The sequence below is a fragment of the Panthera onca genome, chromosome D1 (genome assembly GCF_046562875.1).
Source record: "Panthera onca isolate mPanOnc1 chromosome D1, mPanOnc1 haplotype 2, whole genome shotgun sequence".
NCBI lineage: Eukaryota > Metazoa > Chordata > Mammalia > Carnivora > Felidae > Panthera > Panthera onca.
The window spans coordinates 108,945,568-108,957,807 of record NC_138348.1 but is presented as its reverse complement, the minus strand read 5'-3'; the positions used below and the strand labels follow the sequence as shown (position 1 = coordinate 108,957,807).

Genomic DNA, 12,240 nt, shown 5'->3' with positions numbered 1-12,240 from the left:
TAAAGCTATAAAACTTCTAGATGACAACATAAAAGAAAATCTTAGTGATTTGGTTTAGGCAAAAATTTCTTAAACAGAACACAAAAAGCACAATCTTTAAAGTTAAAAAATAATTGACAGGGGGTGCCTGGCTGGCTCAGTCAGTAGAGCATGCAACTCTTGATCTCAGGGTAATGAGTTCAAGCTCCATGGTGAGTGTAGAGATTATTTCATTAAAAAAAGTTTGGTTTGGGGCACCTGGGTGGCTCAGTCAGTTAAGCATCTGACTTCAGCTCAGGTCATGATCTCACAGTTCATGTGTTCAAGCCTCACATTGGGCTCTGTGCTGACAGCTCAGAGCCTGGAGCCTGCTTTGGATTCCGTGTCTCCCTTTCTCTGCCCTTCCCCCACTTGTACTCTGTTTCTCTCCCTCAAAATTAAAAAAAAAAAACACTGAATTTTTTTTAATATTTAAAACATTTCACTGCATGTTTAGAACTTTCTTTTACAAACTGTTTTAAATTTTGAAGTTTATATTACATATAAAGGTAACAAATCCTAAGTGCTTTATCACACACTCAATGTTAGTGAATTAACACAAAGCAAGCGCCCATGTACGTACCACCCCGAGAAATAAACTGTGAGCACCCCAGAAGGCCTTGAACTCATTCCTTCCTTTCAAAAGTTCACTATTATCCAGTCTTGTAAAAGTATAATATTGCTTGTTTATAAACTCTCACTTAAAAAAAACTATGTAGTAGAGTTGACCTTATCCAAGAAGAGGTCTGGCCTTTGTCTTAGGCTCCTGGGAGTTAATCTCTAAGCCTTTGCAATATCCTGCCTGAAAAGGATCTGTTTACCTGGGGGGGCCTCCAGACGAGCTAGAGATGAAAGGTCAGCCATATGGGTGGTCAACCATGTGCGTGTAGTTAAGCCCTCAGTTAAAAATCTGAACCCAAGCCTCATGTGAGCCTCCGTGGTTGGCAACACTCCATGTGTATTATCCTACCCGCTGCTGGGAGAAGTCAGCTCCATCCAGATTTCACCGGGAGGTGGCAACAGACAGTTCCATTCGTGTAACTCTCCTGCACCTCTTCCCTTGGCTGATTTTAATCTGTAGCCTTTTGCTGTAATAAACAATGGTCACGAGTATGACAGTTTCAGTGAGTCCTGTGAATCCTTCTAGCAAATGACCAAACCTGAGGATACTCTTGGGAGCCCCTGAACTTGCAGTCAGTGTCAGAAGCGAAGGGAGTCTCAGAGACACCTGCACTCTGAAGGAATTGTATGGTCTTACTTTGTGGGGTTTGTTACTCAGCATTATGGTCCTGAGATCTATTCACAGTGTACCTTGTGAAGACGATTTATTCACTTCCACTGCTTAGGTAGTAACATTCGATTCACTTACTCTACTGCTGATGGACATTGGGATTTTCCTGCCAGTTCTGCCTTATAATTATTGATAGATCTGGAAGGAAAAATAGAGAAATCCACAATCATAGCACGAAATTGTGATGTATCTGTTGCAACTAATAAGAACAAGCAAAAAGACAAAAAAAATCAGTAAAACCATAGGTTTTTAATACACAATTAACAAATTAGATTTGATGTCATTCAATTCCTGAAATTCTTGAGGGCTTTCTCTAGGACTAATGATAATAAACATGTTTCACGCACACACACTCTATTCTTGCACTGCTCTGAGAGCTGTTATCCCAGCTAATTGCAGAACAACTCCTCCAGCACTACAGCTGAGAAAACTGGAGCACAGACAAGGGAGGGAGTTTGTCCAGAGTCTCCAGCTAAAACTAATGGCAGATCGAGAATTCAATTTCCAGTCTGAATCAAGAGACAAGTTCTGAATTCCTATGCGGCTTTTTCAACACCTTCCATTTTCTGCCTCTTCTTGAGTTCATGTATTTGCATCCTCCTTGAAAATCGCCCATTTCGTCTAGATTTTAAAAGTTATTAGCAGGAGCTGAGCTTCACATTGCAGTGTGAAGTTCTAGAATTTCTGTCAGAATAAAACTGCTTTTTTTTTAGCCCCATAATTTGTCTTTTCATATCATGAACCTTATACATTCATCTGGAGGGAACAGTTATAATCTTGCAGTGAAGATTCCATGACAAAAATAATTGTCGTCTCATCAAGGCCAGTTTCAGAAAGCTTGACGCTGGAAAATAAACATCTCAACAATAACAACAGACACAATTGTCTGGGCGTTATCGTTCACAGGAAGCAATTTTTCTTGAAGTAGTCTTAAGCATAACTGCTATAAAAGCAATGCATGTTTTAAAAAGTACTTTCCTTTTGCGAGATCATTTGAGCTACGGTTGACTTTCTACCTTTGTTCTTCCTGGAAACTTGACCTGAGTGGTAAGTTGACTGAGTGTGAAGTATTTGGAGGCAAAAACTGCTGACCTTGCCCAGACTGGTACAAACCATGAAGGAACTGGAGACACCCGGTAGTGACAACACAGCTGTGGCTGTAAGGCCATAATTAAGTCTGACCGACCATTCTAACTTTTGCTACTTAAACAAAGGAGTTATAAGAGCCCCCTGGGGTTGCCTTTAACACCTGGTCAATACATCAGGAATACCAACTAATTCTCGGTAACCAACTACAGTCAGGATTCGTGGTTACCGCAGCCCTTTGGAAATGATCCTTTGTTCCCGGGGAAAACCTCCAAGTCCTGTTTCACTTCTCACTACCTGGCACATTGGATCAATTTCATTTGCATACCGGCTGTCCTTCTTCCACAACGGAAGTTCCAGGAGGGCAGGAGCTTTCACTCTTGTTCACAGCTCCACTCACAGTACTTAAATACATAGTAGGGGTTCTGTAAGTATTTGTGGGATGAACGATCTGATGGGCTGAAATTCTACTGAGCGCCTACTACGTGTCAAGCCTGCGTTAGGACGGTGAGGGGGGAGAGGTTATCGTCTGTGACTTTACAGAGCTAAGAGTCAAAGTCTTCAGACAATTCTCTACTGTCCAGAAATACTTGTTTATTAAAATGTTGTATGATTGCATCACTAAGATTCTACATGATTTAGTTCGCTGAGTAACCTTAATACCAAAACTTTGTCTTCAGAATGCTGCATTCTTACCCTGGGACCTCAAAAACTTCACAAACTACTTCAGTCACTTTTAAAATCCATCCCTATGCCTCCCTATTTAAGAGAACCGTTCCCACATTTATGGATAAAATGGCCATACTAGTAGCCCAAATGTGTCCTAACTAATCTCTACTTCCAATTTTCTCTCAGGCGTTCTCCTTTCTTTGATTCTTTTCCACACATTTTCTCTTTAAAAAGACAGTAAATTTAGAGTCCTTTAAAAAATAAAGCTGAGCCTTTCTTTCCGGTGTGTATGTTCAGAGACGTCAGACCTTCTCAAGAATCACACACCAGTTCCCCTGATCGTAGTAGCTTCGCAGGACGCGGACGTTACTCAGAGTCTGGCAGGCGGCTTCCAGCTCCCCCTCACGGAACACGTGGTAGAAACGATGAAACACAGGACTTGGGTCGTGGGATCCTCCCGGACCAAACGGCTCAGCAGGTTTGTCTTTCCCAGGGTTGCCCTTAAGGTGCCAGGGAACCAGTACGTCTTGAGAATGAAAAGAAGTCCTATTAGTGTGAACGGGGAGCTTGGAATTAGTAACTTTCCTTGAATTCCGCCCTCCCTCCTGGAAGTCACTGATGGAGGGCATTCGACAGGCTGGCTCCTTATGGCCTGTGTCAGGCACTTGCTCCACAAGCAACTCTGGGCCTGGCGTATCGCTGCTGACCTCCTCCTCCTTCCCCTGGCTCATTCTGTTTTCTCTAAGATACTTGGATTTCGTCTTATTATATTCTTGTTCCATTGCCCAGACATAAACGAGCGCCTTCCCGCCAGGTCTCAGGAGTCGAACGAGTTCTTGGAGAGCGGCTACTCTGCGCTCCTACGGTAAAAACACACATTGCCATTTATCAGCCAAGAGGAGATAGAGAGGAAACAGGAAGTTGGACTGGCGATAGCACTGCTTTTCATTACGACGAACAGCTCAGAAAATCTACCAAAATATAAATATAAAATAAAATAAAAAACAAGAAAGAAAAAAAAGAGACGGGAAATCTTCTGAGGGGAAAAAGTGTTGAAGAAATAAGGAAAAGGACATTTTTATTTGTGTTAATAAAATAGAGGCATAGAGGGTTTGCCACTTGGTTTTGTCCTGCGTTCAGTTCAGTCACAAGGTGTGTGGGGACTGCTGGTAATGCCAGCACAGGGAGATTTATAAAATTATCGCTGAGATTAAGGGAGAAACCACCCACACACAGGAAAAATAAGATTCTGTTTTCTTTTAAGAAAAATATAAAATATTAAATTCACTTATTTTTTTAAAGTTTATTTATTTATTTTGGGGGGGGGGGGGAACAGTGCAAGCGGGAGACGGGCAGAGAGACAGGAAGATGTGGAGGTCGATCCCACGAACCATGAGATCACGACCTGAGCCGAAATCAAGAGTCAGACACTGAACCAACTGACCCACCCCAGCGCCCCTAAATTCACTCATTTTAAAATTAGGGACCTGTGTGTCTAACTAAAAGCATGAGTAACGTACCACCAGCAGCTAAATACCAGAATTTTGAGAAGAGAAGAAAAGCAGAATGGGAAGTAGAGGACGCAAACGTCAGGGCTGCGGAGAAGGGCCGGGAAAGGCCGGTGGGACACGGACAGAGAAGAGGCTCAGAGGCCAAGGAGAGACTGCTGGGGAGGCGCAGGGCCGATGAGCGCCTCCAGCCCCTGACAGCCGGAGCGCCGTGGCCCCGGATTCGAGGACACAACGATGAGGAAGGCTCAGGGCGGGTGGTGGGCGGTGGGCAGAGGGCAGAGGCCCACCGCAGCGGGGCACCTCACCTCCTTCCACGTGCTTTCTCAGCAAAGGGGGCAAACCACATAAGAGGAAAGAGAAGGGAAAGAAAAGAAAAGCTAAAATAGGGCCCACGTGGGTGAAATCCATGAGCATTTCCTGCCACCATAGCCACAAGGTCTTGGAGAGAGAGAGAGAGAGAGACAGCACTCACCGCCGTTGCAAAATGGTGAATAACAGCAATGGAGACGCAGGCATCACAGGCCCCACCGCGGATGGGCACGGCCAGCGCGTCGCAGACGAAGGCCTGGAAGTGCCGCTCTCGACAGATGTCCACGAGGCTCTGGCTCCGATCACAACCGATCTGTAACAGGCAGAAGCAGCGAATCTCACAACCCCTTGTTTAAACGTCATGGGAAATTAAGAGCACTGGGCTTCTTCATTACCATAAAGTGAGGGCGCAGACCTCGTATGCACCGTGAAGCGGGGTAAAGCCAGGGTTTACCAGTTCTTACAGCCGGCACAAAGTCAGATTCCGTCGTGTAGAGGGCAGCTTTTATGATCTCACCAGGTACCAGACTGAGCTCAAAGTAGCGAACGGAAAGAAAACAACTAGTATAAAGATGGCAGCAGTGGAAATGGAAAGGCCTAACTGCCCTCTAATCGATCACCCACCTGGATCCTTATGTGAGATCGCACGTATAAAAACGAAACTATTCTGTAAACACAGACATTCGGTCCTTTGTGGGGACCTACAGATGTCCCTCATCACTACACCAACGATACTGTGCTGGCCCAGATAGCAAGAAGGTGGCTGGGATTTGTGCCTGCTTCTTTTTACTTTTCAGTACATATTACTGTACAATCTGAAAATAAAACCCCAAAACAACAAAAAAGTAAAATAACTTATTTCATTTTTTAAAGCTATTGAGTCTTGTTCTGCTAAACACCTAACCCATATAAATCAGGAATGAAGTGCTGAACTCAAAATCTGTCAAGTGCTATCTAATTACACCTTGCAGTCTAAGCGAACCGCCCCTAGGGAAAGGCAGCATGAAGGCAGCTCGCAGCCTCCCTTCATGTCCCTGGGCGGGGACCTCACGTGCCTTTCTGCCTGTGTCTGCTTCTGCGGGAAGCATCTGGGCACCTCGGCAGCCTCTCTCCTCTCTACTTTGGTTGTTACTGTTGTGTTCAGTTTTGCTGTTTGATTCTGAGGGCACCATGTGTGTGCACACATGTGTGTGCGTGTGTGCGTGTGGAGGGGAGGGAGAGAGCATGTACGCAGTGTGCACACGTGAAATGAGGGAGGACAGGGAAGGTGGGCAGGGCATCAGAAAGGTTAAACCACTAATTAATAATTATCCCCAGACAGTTCTTTACTCACTCTCTACAAAAGAGAAAAAGAAATGTGAAAGCAGGTTTCATCAGATAGCAGTGGCCACCTCGACCTTGTGTTTACTCATCTGAATTTCTGATGCAGTGAGCACTGATTGTTAGGGTTCCCTTGGTCTATGTGAGAATAAGGAGCATGAGTCCTCATGTCAAAACAACTCTTTTTTTTAAGGGTTTTTTTTTTTTTTAACGTTTTTTCTTATTTATTTTTGAGACAGAGAGAGACAGAGCATGAACGGGCGGAGGGCCAGAGAGAGAGGGAGACACAGAATCGGAAGCAGGCTCCAGAATCTGAGCTGTCAGCACAGAGCCCGGCCAGAGAGAGAGGGAGACACAGAATCCAAAGCAGGCTCCAGACTCTGAGCTGTCAGCACAGAGCCCGGCCAGACAGAGAGGGAGACACAGAATCCGAAGCAGGCTCCAGACTCTGAGCTGTCAGCACAGAGCCCGGCCAGAGAGAGAGGGAGACACAGAATCCGAAGCAGGCTCCAGACTCTGAGCTGTCAGCACAGACCCCGGCCAGACAGAGAGGGAGACACAGAATCCGAAGCAGGCTCCAGACTCTGAGCTGTCAGCACAGAGCCCGGCCAGAGAGAGAGGGAGACACAGAATCCGAAGCAGCCTCCAGACTCTGAGCTGTCAGCACAGAGCCCGGCCAGAGAGAGAGGGAGACACAGAATCCGAAGCAGGCTCCAGACTCTGAGCTGTCAGCACAGAGCCAGATGTGGGGCTCAAACTCATGGACCGCGAGATCATGACCTGAGCTGAAGTTGCATGCTTAACCGACTGAGCCACCCAGGTGCCCCTCAAAACAACTCTTATTAAGTTAATGGACACTGCCAGGCTACTCATATTTAATATGAATTTGCTCAATTTCTAACTGGTATTAAACAGCTTCTATATTCTATCCCAGAGCTGCATTTATTTTTGAAGCATAATAAAAGGTACCACACTAGAGGTAAAATATAGCAATTTCCCTTTGATATATTTTAAGACAAAAAAGTCCCAGGGTGCCTGCGTGGCTCTGTAAGTAGAGCAACTGACTCTTAGTTTGGGCTCAGGTCACGATCACGTGGTTCGTGGGTTCTAGCCCCACATCAGGCTCTGTGCTGACAGTGTGGAGCCTGCATGGGATTCTCTCTCTCCCTCTCTCTCTGCCCCCCAACCTGTACTCACTCGCTCTTTCTCTCTCTCTGCCTATCTCTCTCTCAAAATGAATTTAAAAAAATATGAAAAAGTACCAAGGGCCCATTAATAACAGGGGCCCAATTCCCAAATGATTGCGGTCTTTTTTTTTTTTTTTTAATTTTTTTTTAACGTTTATTTATTTTTGAGACAGAGAGAGACAGAGTATGAACGGGGGAGGGTCAGAGAGAGCGGGAGACACAGAATCGGAAGCAGGCTCCAGGCTCTGAGCCATCAGCCCAGAGCCCGACGCGGGGCTCGAACTCACGGACCGCGAGATCGTGACCTGAGCCGAAGTCGGCCGCTCAACCGACTGAGCCACCCAGGTGCCCCTGATTGCGGTCTTTAACTATGTAAGATATGTTAAGTGCTTTATTATTCCTTGTATTTATTTTCACCCATATTCTATACCACTGAGCTAGCAGTGACAACATCAAGATGACAACACCACTGAAGTAATATGCATATTACATTCTAGAGTTTGCCACTGTTTTGATAATAAAATTCAGTTCACGGAATCATTAGTTTCAAGTATGTCCGACCCTGACAGATTGCTATAAATCTAGCTGAAAGTCGACAGGAAAAAAGTGCAACTTTACTACAGAACAAATACCAGGAGATAGAGCTCAACATGGAAAGAAAGTTATTACCCAAGAACCACAGATAAAGCAGAACACGGAGAAGAGCAGCCAAATAAAACAAGAGGAAATGTCCCTCTTCCCGTTGCCAGGCTGCTACCGTTACCTGTACAAAGTGCCCCTGTGTGGCGGTGTGAGGGATGGGACAGTCTCAGTCACAAAGCATCAGGTGTAGCGTATACGTGATTCGTGCCTGGCTCAGTACTTTCATCCTGCACTTAACTGGCCTGAGTCTTTCATATACTACAGTCAAGTCATCACTATCTTTTTCACTTTTCTCTTTTTAAATTTCCTTAAGTTTTTATACCAAGGATAGTACCCAGTACTTGAAATTCTCCTTAATGATGTTGCATAATGTCAACAATATGACAGAAAATGGCCTAATTATAAATACTAGCATTCATTAAAAGACTCACGTAAAGCTCTGTTAATGCTGTATGGCAGATGGAGATCAATGACATAAAAACACATACAGGTTGGGCTTAAAATGTGTTCTTATATTCCTCTATACTTAAAAAAAATTTTTTTTCACTTTTTTTTTTTAAGTAGTCTCCACGCCCAGAGCGGCGCCCTAACACAAGTCTTGAACCCACGACCCTGAAATCAAGATGTGAGCTGAGATCCAGTCAGACACTTAACCAACCGAGCCACCTAGTGCCTGAACTTGTTTATAATTTTTAAAATCTCCAACAAAACGTTAAACCTGCAATTCTGGAAGGGCTGGTAAAAAAAAAGAAAAAGTATTCAAACTAGTAATCAAAGGGGCAAACTAGAAAACAAGATCTCATTTTTCTCCCTCGAAGGTATCAAAAATATTTTAAAACCACAGTACACCATGGTGACGGCAGTAACAAAACTTGCTCTCAAAAGTGCTAGTGAGGTTACAAATGGACTCCACCCATTTTCAAAAGCAGTTTGGCACACTGCTTTTCAAGGAAGATAAAAATGTTCACAACTTTTGACCCAATAATTGTTCTTCTAAAAATTCATCCCCAAAAAAGAAATAATCCAACATATGGAAAAAGCTAAACAGGATTTAAAAAAAGGGGGGGGCCTTTTACTGGGGCACCCGCCAAATCTTTCAGCAGATTCTCTGTGCTAATGTACCCACCGCGAAGATACACCCTGAGTCAGGTACTGTTACTACACTGCAGATGAGGAAACCTCCTCTCAAAGCGCGTAGGTAGTTTGGCTCAAGTAAGATAGTTAAGCGGCGGAGCAGAGATTTAAACCTGGGTGTCTCACTCCAAAAAGCCGCGTTCTTCCTTCTTGTCACAGTGTTTCTCAGGGTAGATTCTCATTACTGTGTTACTTATAACAACTTCACACTGAACATGAGGAACCATCAAGTAAACTCAAAGAGCATCATAAAGTCCGGGAACCATGTAAGGCCACACAGCAAAATGAAAATATGAAGCAATACAAATGAGTTATTGAGCTGTACACATACTCATGACGATATAAACATTACAGGAAAACACTGGAACGATCTTTCTCACAACAAACTGGTTTATTAGGGTGTTAAGATTATAGGTAAACACCTTTCCTTCCATCTTCGGAACTGCAGCTACATTATTTTTATTACTTAGAAAATACAACATTTTTAAAACTACTAAGAAAACAAGCAATTACAGGGAGATCAGACGGGCAGTACACAGTTGAGAGAGCCAGGGAAGAGTCAAAGTCAGTCCAGTACAGTGAAAACAGCACTCGGAACTCGCGAGCTGAAGTGTGGCTCCAGCAGTAACTAGGCGAAGAACCTAGGAAAGCCATACGGTATCTCAGAGCTTCTGTTTCCTCATCATAAAAATGCCTACTTCTCAAGGTTCATATGAGAATCAAACAAAATGATGTAAACTAAATATTTCACTAACCACAGCAGGGCTATGCAAATGCTATCATTATTATTATATGGAACAAAGAGTGGACAAAAACTCGCATCCCAGAGTCTAGATACAAAGAGAGATCCTTGTATCCTCAAGGTACATTACTCTGGGTGAAGGCCCACCCACTTTGATGTTGTCGCATTTCCTTCAAGATTACACAACACGGCATTGTGTATACTCTGCTTTCCATGTAAGAAATTGAGGGTGAATTCACAGGTTTGCTCCTCACCATTCAACAAACCATTAATAAGCTTCTATCACGTGCCAAGTAAGTGGACAACAAAACAGACATGATTTCAGGGCACCTGGGTAGCTCAGTCGTTAAATGACTGACTCTTTTGATTTGGGCTCAGGTCATGATCTCATGGTTCGTGGGACTGAGTCCCACGTTGGGCTCTGCACTGAAGGCACGGAGCCTGGTTGGGATTCCCTCTCTCCCTCTGTCTCTCCGCCCCCTCCCCCCTCCACATAAATTTTTTTTTTTTTTAATTTTCTAAATCTCTCTTAGCAGAATGCCACAGAGTACAGACTGTGCAGCTGGAGATGAGGCTCCAATACTTGTCCTGACACCATGTAACCATGAGCCTGTCATAGCCTGACTGAGCATTCGGTTTCCCATTTGTAAAATGGAGGGAGTAATGCCAGTCTCCCACATTGTGTGAGAACACACAGCACAGCACTCAGCTCACGGGAGGAACCTGTCGATGTTAATATCCCCTCTGTTCTTTCCTTTATTGGCGTAGTCAACAGTTAAAACACAAAACCAAACCAAACCAGAAACGTGCAGAAGAGGTTTATATAAACATATCTCCAATTCTTCTAATTATAAATAGGTTCCTGGAGTTATTCTTATATTTGCAATCCAGACTATTTAAAGCAACCAAGAAAGTCCCTACAATGGATGAGTCAGGCTGAGCTCTGGGTGCATACTGTCTCACCTCTTATTGGTACTATTATAAAGGCAATAAATCTCTTGAAGGTCTCAAGTTTTGCTTACAAAATTTAACTCTGAAAATAAAGACAACAGCTAGTGCTGATGACAGAAATGAACAGTAACCGATGATGTTATAAAAAATGAAAAGCAGTTTATAAAAGTATCTACAAGAGAGCCTAAGCTACTATTTCAAAAATGCACTTTAGGGGCCCTGGGTGGCTCAGTCGGTTATCATCTGACTTTGGCTCAAGTCATGATCTCAAGGTCCATGAGTTCTTGAACCCCGCATTGGGCTCTGTGCTGACAGCTCAGAGCCTAGAGCCTGCTTCAGATTCCGTGTCTCCCCCTCTCTCTGCCCCTCCCCCACTCATGCAGTCTCTCTCTCTCTCTCTCTCTCTCTCACAAAGATTAATTTTAAAATAATAATAAATAAATAAATAAATAAGGTGCTTTATTAAGGAAGTATGTACTAATAATATTAATGACTTTTTAAATTCTGAGACTATCCTATGTTTTAATACCTAGAATGAATGTCTCGGGTCACATTTCCTCATGAATGTCAAGAAACATACATATTTTCAGGCTCAAAGACAGCTGCTCAAAGTACATTCAAATACACAGGTTGGAGCCTCAGCAGCTTACAAGAGCAGGCTCCCCTATATTGTATATAATTTCATTTCTGGTGTAATGAAAACTGTAAGTCCAACCAGACTTGTACCTTTCATTCATTCACTGAACCAACACTTACTGAGCCTTCCCGAGAAGTCAGACAGTGCCGGAGGCTCTGGGAATAGCAGACAGGAAGGAATACACGCGGACAGCCACTGATAAAATGAATACGAGCAATGGAAGGTAACGGTACTTGTGGGTTTCCCACTCTTCTAAATATATTCCTTCTCGAATAGCTTCAGATTTATACCTCAGTTTACCAAGAAGTCATTTTTCTCAATTGTAACAGGATAACGTTATCATCATGACTAAGTCAGTGTGGTTGACTTCAACCTAGCTTCTTGGTCACAAATGCTGCCTGACTAGATAAAGTTAAGGGTTATCATCAAGAAAGTGCAAAAGCAGGGGCGCCTGGGTGGCTCAGTCAGTTGAGCATCCGACTTCAGCTCAAGTCATGATCTCGCAGTCTGTGAGTTCGAGCCCCGCATCGGACTCTGTGCTGACAGCTTGGAGCCTGGAGCCTGTTTCAGATTCTGTGTCTCCCTCTCTCTCTGTCTCTCCCCCACTCATGCTCTGTCACTCTCTCCATCAAAAATAAATAAACATTAAAAAAAAAAGAAAGTGCAAAAGCAGAGCTCATTGAGAAACATTTTGGACAGTGCCTTAAGATTACAAAATCAGAAATATCACTTTGATTTTAAGT

General features: G+C 43.7%; 1 protein-coding gene across 13 annotated transcripts in view; it reads right to left on the bottom strand.

The window, feature by feature from the left end:
- Positions 1–1,539: 1,539 nt before the first annotated feature.
- ALKBH8 (alkB homolog 8, tRNA methyltransferase) overlaps positions 1,540–12,240 on the bottom strand; it is a 61,226-nt gene continuing 50,525 nt past the window's right edge. For all 13 annotated transcript variants that reach the window (XM_081790393.1, XM_081790394.1, XM_081790399.1 and 10 more), the window contains 2 exons: positions 5,048–5,197; positions 1,540–3,924 (listed from right to left, as the gene is read on the bottom strand). In XM_081790393.1, coding sequence (XP_081646519.1) covers positions 3,367–3,924; positions 5,048–5,197 — 708 coding nt within the window. In that variant the 3' untranslated portion in view covers positions 1,540–3,366. The remainder of the gene's footprint in view (positions 3,925–5,047; positions 5,198–12,240) is intronic.